This window comes from Athene noctua, chromosome 2 (assembly GCF_965140245.1).
Source record: "Athene noctua chromosome 2, bAthNoc1.hap1.1, whole genome shotgun sequence".
Lineage (NCBI taxonomy): Eukaryota > Metazoa > Chordata > Aves > Strigiformes > Strigidae > Athene > Athene noctua.
The window spans coordinates 154,543,035-154,555,892 of record NC_134038.1 but is presented as its reverse complement, the minus strand read 5'-3'; the positions used below and the strand labels follow the sequence as shown (position 1 = coordinate 154,555,892).

Genomic DNA, 12,858 nt, shown 5'->3' with positions numbered 1-12,858 from the left:
CAGATACTCCCTATTAAAATGTTTTCCTCTAGTAACGTAGCTTGTTGTGCAAGTTCTGATTCTTTGGTAAAGGCAGCAATTATAATGCCTATTTCATTTTATTCCTTTCAGAACAAAATCATCAAAAGGTGACCAACTCCTTCTGATGGCAGAAACACAATTCCTTAATTGGTCATTTCAAAAAAACCCGTGCAACTCCATGTTTTACCTCTGGCTTTTCTTTGTTCTTACTTAGTGTTGCATCACTGGTCCAAAGAAATAAAACCATGAGGAAGTTCTGCAGAAAGGCAGTTACAAAATTTGATTCAGCTTGAAACAAATATGAAATAACATAGATAATTGAAATTATTGAGAGTGTCCATTTAAATCACTGCTCTTTGGTTGGCAAAAGAGTAGAAAAAAAGAAGGAAACCTGAACCGCACGAACATGAACATTCAAAGGAACAGGATTAAGCACTCCCCAGACAACATGCTGGGCCTGATATCTCCTCTATCCTTCTCCCTGCAGCTCTCATCACCTCCTTCTCCAGCAGCCAACCTCTACACCTCTCAAGATCTTCTCAGACTCTCTGCGCCAATCGCCCTTCCCTGTCGCCTCCAGCTCCACAGGGCAAGTCCAGTTGTGGTGTTTGTGTTGGAGGGGGGCAAGACTGTCTGACTACCGGCAAAGGTATGGCACTAAAGAGGCAATTAAAACAACTACTCACATCTTGTGCAAATATTCTCTCCCTCACTCTCTGATACTCCTCTTCTCTCTCTTCAATTGATTTACTTCGTCTGTCATCTCTAAATGGAAGAATTCTGTTTTGCTGAGCAGAAAGAAAACCAGGAGGGTTATATAAGTTGAGCTGTTAAAAACTGCCGTTAAGTAACTGTCAGCTGAGAATAATAAATGTTCACTTAAACAAATGAAGCATGAAAACGATAGCTGTCGTTCCTTCATGAAGTGCCCTACGAGGCTGGGCACCTGAGGGTTTCCAGTTAGATACTACACGTGGGTTTGTAGAATAAGTGGCCAACACAAGGCTTTCTGCACAGCTTTTGTGGACCCACCATCCTAAAATTGGGTGTTCTCACCCCAAGCCTAAGTGCCATTGCTCTAGACTACTAAGATTTCTGGACTCTCCTACCAGCTGTGAGAAGGAGGGGGGCAAGCAGTGCTGTGCTACCTACAAAATAGTGGAAGAGAAGGGAAACTAGTCTGCAAGAGCTAAACTGCAAACCCTAGAAGAAACCCACCAAAGACTAAGTGTACGAGGAGGAAAAGTCCCAAATTCAGTACGATAGTTTTAACCATTTCCACACCATAAGGAACCCTTGACTTCAGTTTCGCTGGGAAAAGACGGGCCCTTTGCGCCTCTCAGTAAACTGCAGTGCAGGAAATGGATGTGCTGTGGAAGAGAGGAGAGGAGGACCCCTGCAAGAAATGCTTCATTGGCATGTGGGTTTCAAGTACCACTCCTTCTCCCCTTGCACCCCAGCATCTGGTGAGACTGGTCATGCTGCCTTCCTTTGGTTGATCCCCACGTTCCCCACACCCTGAAAATGCTTGGGGTTTGTTTTCGAAGACAACTCAGATGCAGCATAACTGGCAAGGCTGCTATGTAAAAATGAAAGTCAAGGAAAAAAAGGGAGAAAAAGAAAGGAAAAATCAGTCCTTTACTGAAAACACGAAGGAGAGTAGCAATGAGAGACGCACTGGCAAGTCCCTCCACAAATATAACCTAAGCAAAGAAAGCATACACTGTCTTCTTACCTGTTAGAATGTTCTCATAAAAGCAATTCACATCAGAACCCTTTTGATTTATTTTTTGTTAGTATATTCCACATACACAGTTTGCACTGGATTGAAACAGCACAACACCTGCTTTTAAAGGCAGCACAAACACACACATTTCCCTGGAGCTCCCCTACTCATAGGGCTCACCTAAGGTAAGGTAGTGTTATGGCACAGGCAACACAGAGGGGGAAACGTCTGCCACAGTACATGCATACAAGCAAGTAAGTTACACAGACAGTAAAAGGCGGTGAGGGCACAGGAGGAGGGAGGGAACTAAAAGATGAAACTGATTTATTTTTGGTCAAAACTTCATTTAGGATGGTTTAAAAAAAAAAAAAAAAAAATCAACCTGGCCTCACCATCACATGTTTGTTTGGGGCAATTTTTTTTTTTTTTTTTTACGTATTTTTATTTCCTCTCTCCTTTCTGGGCTACATCAGTTTATCATCGGTTCATACTGAAATTCATCTCTGAATGGGTACAATGGAAGGAAGAGGCTGTAGGGAGCGGAACAACTGCCATAGTTAGGCGAGACATTGAGAAATGCGACTGACACAGCCTTCCACGCAGCCCGGAGCCGCTGGCATTCCCCCTCCCGTGGGCATGCAGCAAGTCCTGCGCCAAGCAAACCACCCATGCAAACCCACACACTGCCACGGCTGAAGCGGCCACGCCAGGGCTCGATGCTACCCACGGTGGTGGTACGTACGCCAAAGGAGGCAGGGAGGGGGGCAGGAGGGCAGGGGAGGAGGAAGAGAGCAACAACAAAAGAACAACAATAACATCAGTCAGCCCACCTTCAAAAACAGAACAAATTTCAGCAACTCTCGAACCGAGAACCAACCTGATTGTCTTCTTTATCAATACTAGAGTTATCTCGCTTCAAGATAAATCGCTTCTGGGATTCTTCACCTTTTTCATCTTTTAAATGTTCAGAAAACCTTTGCTCTGGTCTGCCAGCAAAGTAAAACATAGCAATAAAAAAATCTTTCTTTTGGTTTTGCTTTGATCTTTATTTCTCAGTGCTCTTTGTTTTCACAGAGGCATTCAGTGCAAAAGCAGTTAACATTTCTGGTCATGGTGAGACGCTGCCTATAGTTGTCTGAGGCTGCTGTATCGCTGCTAGCTGTTATTGCTATAAATAGCTTTTGTTGTTGTTGTGCAGCAAGGAGCGGGAATCCAAAGTCTCAGTCACTGAAATATTTAGACTCTCCTCACTGTGACTGAAGGACAGGGAAAACAAATTAACATACTGTATGTTAATTTGCTTCCTTCAGTGGCTGTGACCTCTGGCAACACTGCCACTTAGTGAAGCTTATCTACCTTTAAAAGTAAGGAAAAACTGATAGAAATCTGAAAAACAAGAGTTTCCTCACTCCTAATAAACAAAACCAGTAAACGGGAGGGACTGATGGTGTTTTGCTTAAACAAAATAGTAACTCATCACCATTAAGTGAAGTGGGGAATACTCCAGAACAATCACAGAGTATTAATTAGTTCACCCATTTAAACCCATCCAAACATTTATTTATTTATTTTTAAAAGTCAAACCCTACTGGTTAAAAGCTCAACATCTTCAGGTTCGTCAACTGGTAGGATGCTGTTCCATGTTTTCACCTTGTGCAGAAAGCAGCATCTCATGTCACCTCACCTTATGCAAAAAGCAAATTTTAAGAGGCATCTCATGTCACCAAGCTGGTCACTGCCAGCTCCTTGTCAATAAATTACACTGCAGACTGTACCACTCCCAGACCCAAGCCCATTATGCTTTATGCTTCATGGATGTCAATAGGGCAACCAATGACCTCAAGAACTGAGCTGGGATTCATACGTTGTTATCAACCAACTGAGGGGCTGCTAACGCACAAGCATTTTTTTAAAAGCAGTAATATGCTGTGTCATGCTGTGAGAAAACCTGATACAAACTTTACACTCTTGTGCTGAAGGAGCTGCTAACAGCAGTACTGGTAGGAGATGCTCATGTCTAGAGGCCTACATAAACAAGACACAAAGCTTCCACTGATATTAACGGACCAATTCTGAAGAAATCAAAGGGTAGAATTTACAGAAGTCAACGACTATGGAGATAGAAGTCCTACACAAACTTTAAAATAAAAACCTCAGCTTCATCTTATTTCAGAATGGAAAATTAATCCAGATGTGTAAATCAGCCACCATTTTGTTGCTAGAGCATTCCGATTCACACCTAAATAATTAGCAATGGATTTCAAATCAAAATACTGCACATACTCATGCCATAATTACAGTTCATTACAATTCACTGTCAATGTGCAGGAAACATTTGTCATGAACTGTTAGAAAGACAATATTAAGAGACAGCAGATCTCCTGCCCCTAATTCTGTATTAACTTGAAGGACTCCTGCTTCTGCTCACAATCTGCAATTTTGTGACAAAGTGCCAAAACATACTGGCCTGATTTCCACAGATTCTGAGCATTCAAGAAACCTTTGTCCATCATCCATAGATGCTAGCACTAACAGATAAAGGGCCCAATGCATGAAAGTCAGCAGGCTATCCGGATGCCCTACTAGCCTCCTTTTGGGAAAGCCCAGAGGAGCATGGCTCTCTGCATAGTTTTCTACCCTAATGGGTCATTAGTGATGTCTCCTTATAAACAGAAAGGATACAAAGCCCCGTTAATGGATTGCTGGGTGTGTTGTTCTGCCTTTGCTCCCATTAATGAGCACTGTGCCTGCACAGCCAGAAATGAGGATTCATTCCCCTCAAATATTCTGCTTTGACAGAACCAGCTGAGGAATGTTATTTTTCTGGTCTTACATCCTAAAGCACAAACAAAATTTCTGCAGTTGTACTATTAGTGTAAACTATATAGTTGTAAACTACCTGCTGATCATCTAATAAACTATGTACCAAGCATAATGATATAACTGGGATTTTAAAATGCAGAGAAAAAAAGTAATCAAAAATCAGAGAGAAAAAAAGCCTGAAAAAGCAATTTGGGAAAATGTCTCCTCCAACTCCTAGCTTATTTAAACAACAACATGGTTTTCATATTTTGTAGCATCATTCTCATTTTTTAATCCCATTTTCACTTTACGATTTATAAAACGTTTCCACTTGTCAGAAGAGAATAGGAGAAGCGTGAGATCAAGCCACAAGCCTAAACTAATGATCCAGTATGTGCCTGTTAATAAAATGAATCCACAAGCCCAGTGGGTGATTAATCTCCAGTTGTGAAAAGAAATTTGCTTGAGCATAGAGACTCTGCAAATGTGCAAAGCATTATGGAGTGCCACGGTACTACCAGTGCTGTGAGAAGGTCCTTCCCTCCCAGTCATCATTGCAACTCTGGGTCACCATTGCCGGTGAGGTTGCAAACAGCATGACCAGCTCAGTTAATAAGGATGCAAAGCAGAGGGAAGACTCTCAAGTGAATAACAGGATACCGCAGCAACAAATAGCCTCAGGTATGCCAACCTGCAGACCTCCCTCAAATATTAAAAATCAGAAAAGAACATGTAGTTGAAAGAAACGCAAACTATTTTAAAGGAAGTATCAGAGTTCAACAATATTTACATATGTTTGTGGTTTTTTCTTCAATACCATTTACTGCATTTTCTAGTCTAACATCTATTGCAAAAATCTATTATTAGTAGCATACAGATGGCAAACAACATTGAAAACTAGTAAGTGGAACCAAATGCTCTAATCATTTGGATAGAGAAGAGGTTGACTCTGCAAAGATTTGGGTCTGGTCCTCGGATGGAAGTCAGGGCAAGTTCCACATTCACAGCTTTAAAGTTCCCTGTAACCATATAATGCATTTACTAAAAGGAAGCAGAGTCATTGTGGTTATTATAGGAAATCTGTTACATTAGTTTATGAATTTGCAGGTGAATCAACTGTATGAAAATGGAAGAAAATCGTATGTAATTTTTAGTAAGATGCAGTATACTGTCAATACACTAATACAGTATATAATTACAGTAATACAGCAGATAGAGTGAATTAATCTCCTGAGTCTTAAATTAATAACATTAACATTTACTTATCTCCTAAGCTTTTTTTATCCCTGATACTGTCAGTAGTAGAGTCTGCACAATATACCAAATTGTGGTCATGCATTTAAGGAAGTGAATTTATCAAGCTTATTTTCAGTACTGGCATAAATCAAGATTTTACTCAAGTCAAAGCATGGTTTACAATTACCCATGCAAAATCAGGAACTTACTACTACCACATTGGTTACTTAATTTATACCTTCAAATCCTAACCACACCTCAGTTTAATTTTAAGTGGTAAAAATGGGATTTGAACAGCCTTTTTACAGAGACACTGAATACTTCTGAAGACCTTATCATTAACTTGAGTACTCTATTTATGGATCTTCTGAAAAAAAAAAAAAAAGCAAAACAACCTAAAATACGTATCCTGTATGGGCGGGTTAAACCTGCCCACACAGTACACCCATTTACGTGCTAACAACAATGCACAAGAAAACAGACAAATGTATGCATACAGAGAGCTCTGCCCACCTGTGTGACATTCAGTATTTCATTTAGCCCCCATGTCTGGAAACAGTAGATCACCTAAGAACCTCAAATCCCACTGCTCAAAACAAGCTTACAGAGGAAATACCAATTCTCTTTTAAGTCAATAGAAGTTTTGCAATTTGAGAACTGTACTAAGAAAACTGAAAAGTATGACCCAATACCTTAAAGGCTCAGAAAACAACACACAGCAAGGGGGAAAACACACAGGCTAGAGATACAGTTTGGGGTAGTTTTTTGTTTTGTTTTTATTTAATATAACCTTTTGATCTTCCAAATTTTTATTGCTTGACAGTATGGGTGGAAGCAAAACATCTATGCCCTAAAAATGAAACTTCTCAAAAACACAATGGCATATAAACTCATTTAATATTTCCTAAATGTTGTCAGGTAGCTCAGTCATCTTTCTGGAAACATGTTCCAGAACAAAACACACAGCACATTTTCCCCTTCCCTGTAAAGCTTTTGATCAGGCGCTAAGAATGTTTAAGAGACATTGGATCTCAGAGTGTTAGTGCTCTTTTTCACACGTCCTCAAGCAGCTGTGCAGCCCCCTTCTCACCTCAGATCTGCCAGAAATCTTAGGCCTTTTCAGCAGCCAAGACAGCCGCTCTTCTCCATCCTGCCTAGCAAGGTAGCACCATGCTATTTCAGGTAGATGGCAGCAGGATGCTTACAGGGAACCAACTTCAGTAGATGTCCTGAAGCACCCAAATCTTTGACCATGAAAAGCTTCCTAAAACTCTCTGAGCATTTATGGACTTCTCTAAAGTCTGCTCTGATCACTCAGACCCTTTGAAAACCTTTTCTTAATCCATTTTCTGTCACAGTGAAAAGAGGGAGAGGATGGATTATGAAATAACATTTTGACGATCAGTTTACCCATTTACCAGACACAGTCTATAACAGGAATCATTAAGCCTCCTATCCAGTGTTTTTCCCTGGTTCAGGAGCACTTCTGCATACTTCACTGCAAAATCTGGTCTAGACTTCGGGAGATTATTCAGGCGAAATCTCAGCGCAATACCACTTTCCCATTTCTAGCAGCTGTGTTCCTTCTCATGCAGCCAATGATCACTTAACTCCTTCAGCCTCCTTTTTGTGTTGGGAGATCATTATAACAGTCACTTCAAGATATGGGTCAAGTTTCTTCTATCTGTGGTTGGAATACTTTCACTGTGAACGTGACTAAGCACTGGCACAGGTTGTCCAGAGAAGTGGTAGTCTCCATCCTTGGGATGGTCCCTGCTTGAGCAGGGGTGGGTTGGACAAGCTGACCCCCAGAGGTCCCTTCCAACCTCAGCCATGCTGTCATTCTGTGAAACACCAAATCAGATATATAGTAACAAATCTATAGCAGAACAAAACCCCATCACTACCTCTTTTAGATTTTTTTTTTTTGTGTGTGTGCTTTTTCTTTTGCAACTCGGCCACTATCACTACCTTTCTTATTTTATAATTACTTAAAAGCCATCCGCAGTCCTTACTTAAGTAAGGCCTCAGAGATGCTTTTCTGGACTCACTCCTTACAACGAGCCCTGTATTTTTGAAATGGTAAAGCTGGAACAAGCCGCAAAACATTTCTGTGTGTCAGAAAGGAAAAAAAAATAATTTGAAAGCAACATCCACATTCTACTATCATCATGGTGATTTTAATGTGAGCTATTGCCATTCACTTCAGTAGAGTTCCTCTCAATTTATCTCTGTATGACAGAAAACAGAGTTTGCCCCTGAGGCGTATTTTTCACGGGGACTCTTTAAGGACAATCCCCCACTACGTGCTCATTTTATGCTTTTGATTCTGAGTCAACCACTGTAAGCAGTAATGAAAAAAACCCCAAACCCTAAGTATTTTAACCAGTTATTCACTATTTAATCAAATTACAGATTTTAAAAACATATTGCAGAGTGGTAAAAGCTATCAGGATATACAGACTAAGGAAGTGACAGGGCATTTCCTTGAGTCTGCCATGTTTAGAAGGAAACTAATGCAGTTTCCTAGACTTCTATTTGCACGGGAGATAAGAAATCAAATACTGGGAAGAAAAAAAAAATCTACACTCATTCAAAATAAGTTAATTAACTCTGAAATAACTGACTAAGAAACAGGAAACACAAATACCACACCAAAAGGGAAAACCGAGAGAGAGAGAAACATAAGCTCTGAACATTATGGTTCTGAAGACTTAGTCACTATTAGCAGAGCACAAAAACAGTCTGGTATTGTTAGGGCTGACTTATACACAGCACATAAATCTTTATTATGAGGCATATGTTTCTGACAGCACCACAGTGCACAGGCTGTTGCAAGATGCCTTCCAAAAGAAGCAACGACCTCACCATGTGTGGAAAAGATGGGTTTGCCAGTACAGCGCCTGATGTAGTTAAAAAATCTAGCAAGTGCTGTAGCACACGTCATCTGCAAAAGCCTCACAGGTAACAGCAAAGCATCTGTCTGAAGGAATGCATTATAGGAAAGAGTTCAAAAGTGGAGATCACCACAGTGTGCAAGAGTCTAAAAAAAGTGAACTTTGCACTTGCAATGCAATGTTCATTTAATGCACATAAGGGGTGACAGCATGTTAATATTCCTCTCTTGAATGAACGGCGACACAAAGTGGAAGATAGGGAGGGTAATGGGGCTAGGAATGGGCAAAACACTACCCCTGGGTACCCACAGGATCATCATCTGGCAAACAGAATGAATAACTGACAAAATGTTCTTACAAATGGATGCCATCAGGAGAGCAATGGGATGGTGAGAGTGGGGGAGAAGCGATGCTGCTGACAGGATTCGGGGAAGTTGTGAAGATTTAGGGCACTGTTACACAGGTGTTCTGATGGTTTAATGGTGTTTTCTTGTTCTTTGCACTTGTCTTCAATTAAACTGACTGCACAGTCCAACATCACATTGGCCTCTATTTTGAGGGCACGCTGTGACACAGCATGGTGGTTTTTCTTGCTTTGCTAGTTTGGGAGTATCTACTACATCTGCCTACTGTGCTTTTTTTGATTTTATGCCGGAGGCTCTCCTAGGGCTCTGCATTACTGCCACAGTAAAACTACATAAGTATTACTGTTTCTTTATCTTGCAGGCCAAAACTATTATCTGCAGTACAAATGACTGTTTTGATCATGGAAGAGTGGGATTTTGGGAGACTGAGAATTTACAGAACTTAGAAGAAAATATCATTGTCAAAAGGCCCCAACTTAATGATGAAAGGCAGAATTCCAGCCCTACAGGTTAAATTATTTCTTTAAATTATCTCAGAAAGACATTTTTCAAGAATGAGGGGCCAGAATTACAGTATTCAAATAGGTTTCAAGTATTTAGAGGCTGATGGATGATTAAAACACAGTTTCAAAAAGTCAGAGTGGGAATTTAAATACAGATAATTGTTAAAGTACAGTGCAGTTATATTATCACAACTTAATACTTAAAACCACTCAGGATGGCATTTCAAGCATTTGAAGGTAAATGCCTCATTAACAGATTGCTGCTTTTACAGTATGAGTCACTAAGAACTTCTGTTATGATGATAAAAGCACATTAAAAGCCATTAAAAAAAAATATTAAACTCTGTACAAGACAGTTCCTTCAAGGTGCTGCCTTCTCTGTAGCACAGGGGGAAAAAAAAAAACCTGAAATACCAAATGCTAAATTCTTTCTGGTTAAAGACTATATTCTTTAACATTTTTTTCAGACTCTAAACATATTCTGTATTTATAACTAAACAAGGATGTGAAAAGTCACAAGTTATTTTGACAGGCATTCTCCCCCTCTAACTGGGGTTGCAGATAAGTCTGGCAGGACTGAAAGGAAGAGCCAGTAATGTTACATGGAAGCAACATTCCTGCAGTTTCTGTTCAGCGAGTGTGAAGTTTATTCTGTCACTCTTGCCCACACTTCAAGGTTCTAAGTCCTAGCACCCCAGTGGCATGATTTCAGCGGGGCTGGCACCAGTGGCATTTCCCATTATGAAAATCATGGCTGCCTGAATAATAGAGTCGATGTACACTGAATCTCTTCCATGCTAAGTTATTCTGTGTGTGGACCGAGAAGGCCAGATCCTGAAGGCTTTCCAAGCATACAGTTTTTAAAGAACCTGATCTAATGTTGAGGTATCATCATACAACTCACGACCCTCACAAGCCTTCCAGCTTAACACCGGAAAGTCATCCTGTTTTAATCTATGGATGCAAACCACAATGTGTTGACTCCCTGAGAATCTGCCTGATATTTGGCCCATTATTTTGGGGCCAGAATATGGGAATCTAGCTCTGAACTCAGGGGAGAAGCTGGCAGGCTAAGGCCACACTGAAATACCATCTCTTCTGCTAGACCAGGATGAAGGATCCTCTCTCAGACAAGGACCATTTTAGGAGCTTCAAAATAGTCTGCTGTCCTCCTGTGATCAAACTAAGATTATTTCTGTACCTGAGGGACCTTCTACTCCTGCTCCAACTCTCCTGGACTGGATTTAGTTTTTGATATTGAGGATGTCTATTGAGACTGAATATCTCGCACAGCGCCAATTTATTTTCAACTAGTAGAGGCTTATAAGTGGTAGCATACTTTATTACAGAATTCATTAATAATTGATTTTAAGGCTGTGGCATACTATGTAAGTGGCTGAAAATTACACTGTTGCATAACTGCTGTGATCTATTTTAAATTACATTTTTCTGTTTTAGAAGTTCAAAAATTAACAAGGAAAAGAGAGAGAAAAAGGAAACAAATTCAAGATTTGAAGACTACCAATGAAGGCAAGATGGCTCCCCAAAAACCAACAGGTTAATGAATAAATTATTAGTCCTCTTGAAATGCCCCATACATACAAATTAATACCGTAATAGATTCTTGTGCTTCCTTCTACTTCAGGCCATGAACATTTTCCCTGTCTCCAGCAGGAAGAGTTGTGGATCAGAAGCCATCCCCTGAACAATCACTGGCCTGGAGAAGAGCACCTGTTTTTAATGAACTGTCAGAGACAGCCTCACAAGACTACCTTGGAAACAGTGAGCAGAAACAACTGACTTTGCTTATAAAGACAAAGGTTTCTCAAAACTCACAATACTTTTTTTATTTCTAGTGATCATGCCATATTTTTTACATAAAGCACGAGGCAGGCAACAGAAGTGTAAAGGGCAATTATTAAAATCAATTTGGACCACCTCTAAAATTCACTTGCTCGTATATCAGCACCTCATTTCTGAAATGTCCAGATTTAAAGACATTATTTCACCTACTACTGACATACAGTTACCTCTGAGGAAAGCACAGAGGCCATTTCAGATTTTCAGATCTCCCTCCAGTGATTTGAAAATATAAATGACCAAACAGCAACTTGATTAATGACCACTTTCCTGCAACAGCTTGGACGAGCACATAAAGACATAGATTAATTACTCATGCAAGGAAGAGCTTCCCTCAACTGAATTACCTACTTGCTATTCCATAACACTCTCTTCCTGGGTAACCTCCCATCTCCCCACACAGAGCAGGTGACAATAACCTTCTAGGTTTGTCAAAACTTATACTGTTAGGTGGTGAGATAGTAAGGATTTAAAAAAAAAAAAAAAAAAAAAAAAAAAAAGATAAATACCATAGATCTCTTCTGATTAATGTTTAATTAATATTTCATTGCAGTATAGAACAGCTGTAAAGTACATGTCCACTTTAATTATAAACAATTTAGTTTTGATAAATTACATTAGATGAAAATTTAATATTGGAGCTATTAGAACTGGTTCATTAACCCTAACATCTCATTCAGAGTAAGCAGGTCCAGTATATAGCTCACACTGATTGAAGTAAGAATGAAGCCAGTATTCAAGGGTCAAATTCAGCTCCATTTCAAATGTACCAAGTATTTTTTTTTTTCCTTTTCCATTTTTCATGTAAAACAGGCATGTGGCTAAAAGGAGAGAATGCTTGCTCAGAAAAAAAAAAAAAAAAAAAAAAAAAAAAGGCTGTTCTAATTCAAGTACCATTAAAATAAAGAAACATTTTCAAAAGCAAAACAAAATGACAGGGAGGAAAAAATAACTCAATCTCTTCCAAATGAGCATCAAGCAGTGAAATGATGAATGTGCACAACCTCAAATAACTTATTTAGCAGAACAGTGACAACTTCACATCTGAAACAAATGACTGTAGTATAATAGTAAGAGATTGCTAAAATCCCTAGCAGTTGTTAATATATTTATGCCCTGAATTACTTCTCCAATTACCATGTGACTGGATAAAAGAAAGGCAGTTCCTCCACATCAGGTCCTTCTCTCGCAATAAAAAGCTGAGGCACTGCAGTGCATGAGGAGGCTCAGGTCATTGCTGGAGGCAGACATTTCCTGAACCTCAGCACAAAATGTCTAATTCCCCTTAATGCTTTCCTGAAGTGTTTCTTGGGAAGCTCCCCACTCCACCTTGGATGTGAAAGCCTTCCCCTGCTCAGCATGCAAGGAGGATGCTCTGCCCAACTCTGGGCTGCAGCAGGAAAGGCCAGAAAGGACCTGAGGGCTAAAACCTAAGCATCACAGCAAGG

The 12,858-nt window shown here is 40.0% G+C and overlaps 1 protein-coding gene across 15 annotated transcripts in view; it reads right to left on the bottom strand.

Annotated features, from left to right (window-relative positions):
* Nucleotides 1-12,858, bottom strand: part of ARPP21 (cAMP regulated phosphoprotein 21) — a 143,485-nt gene that overhangs the window by 77,390 nt on the left and 53,237 nt on the right. For 11 of the 15 annotated variants that reach the window (XM_074900765.1, XM_074900770.1, XM_074900764.1 and 8 more), the window contains 2 exons: nucleotides 2,625-2,733; nucleotides 708-809 (listed from right to left, as the gene is read on the bottom strand). The exons of 1 other annotated variant lie outside the window; for it this stretch is intronic. In XM_074900765.1, the coding sequence (XP_074756866.1) occupies nucleotides 708-809; nucleotides 2,625-2,733 (211 nt within the window). The remainder of the gene's footprint in view (nucleotides 1-707; nucleotides 810-2,624; nucleotides 2,734-12,858) is intronic. 3 more of the 15 variants (XM_074900774.1, XM_074900778.1, XM_074900775.1) reach the window with 1 other exon arrangement.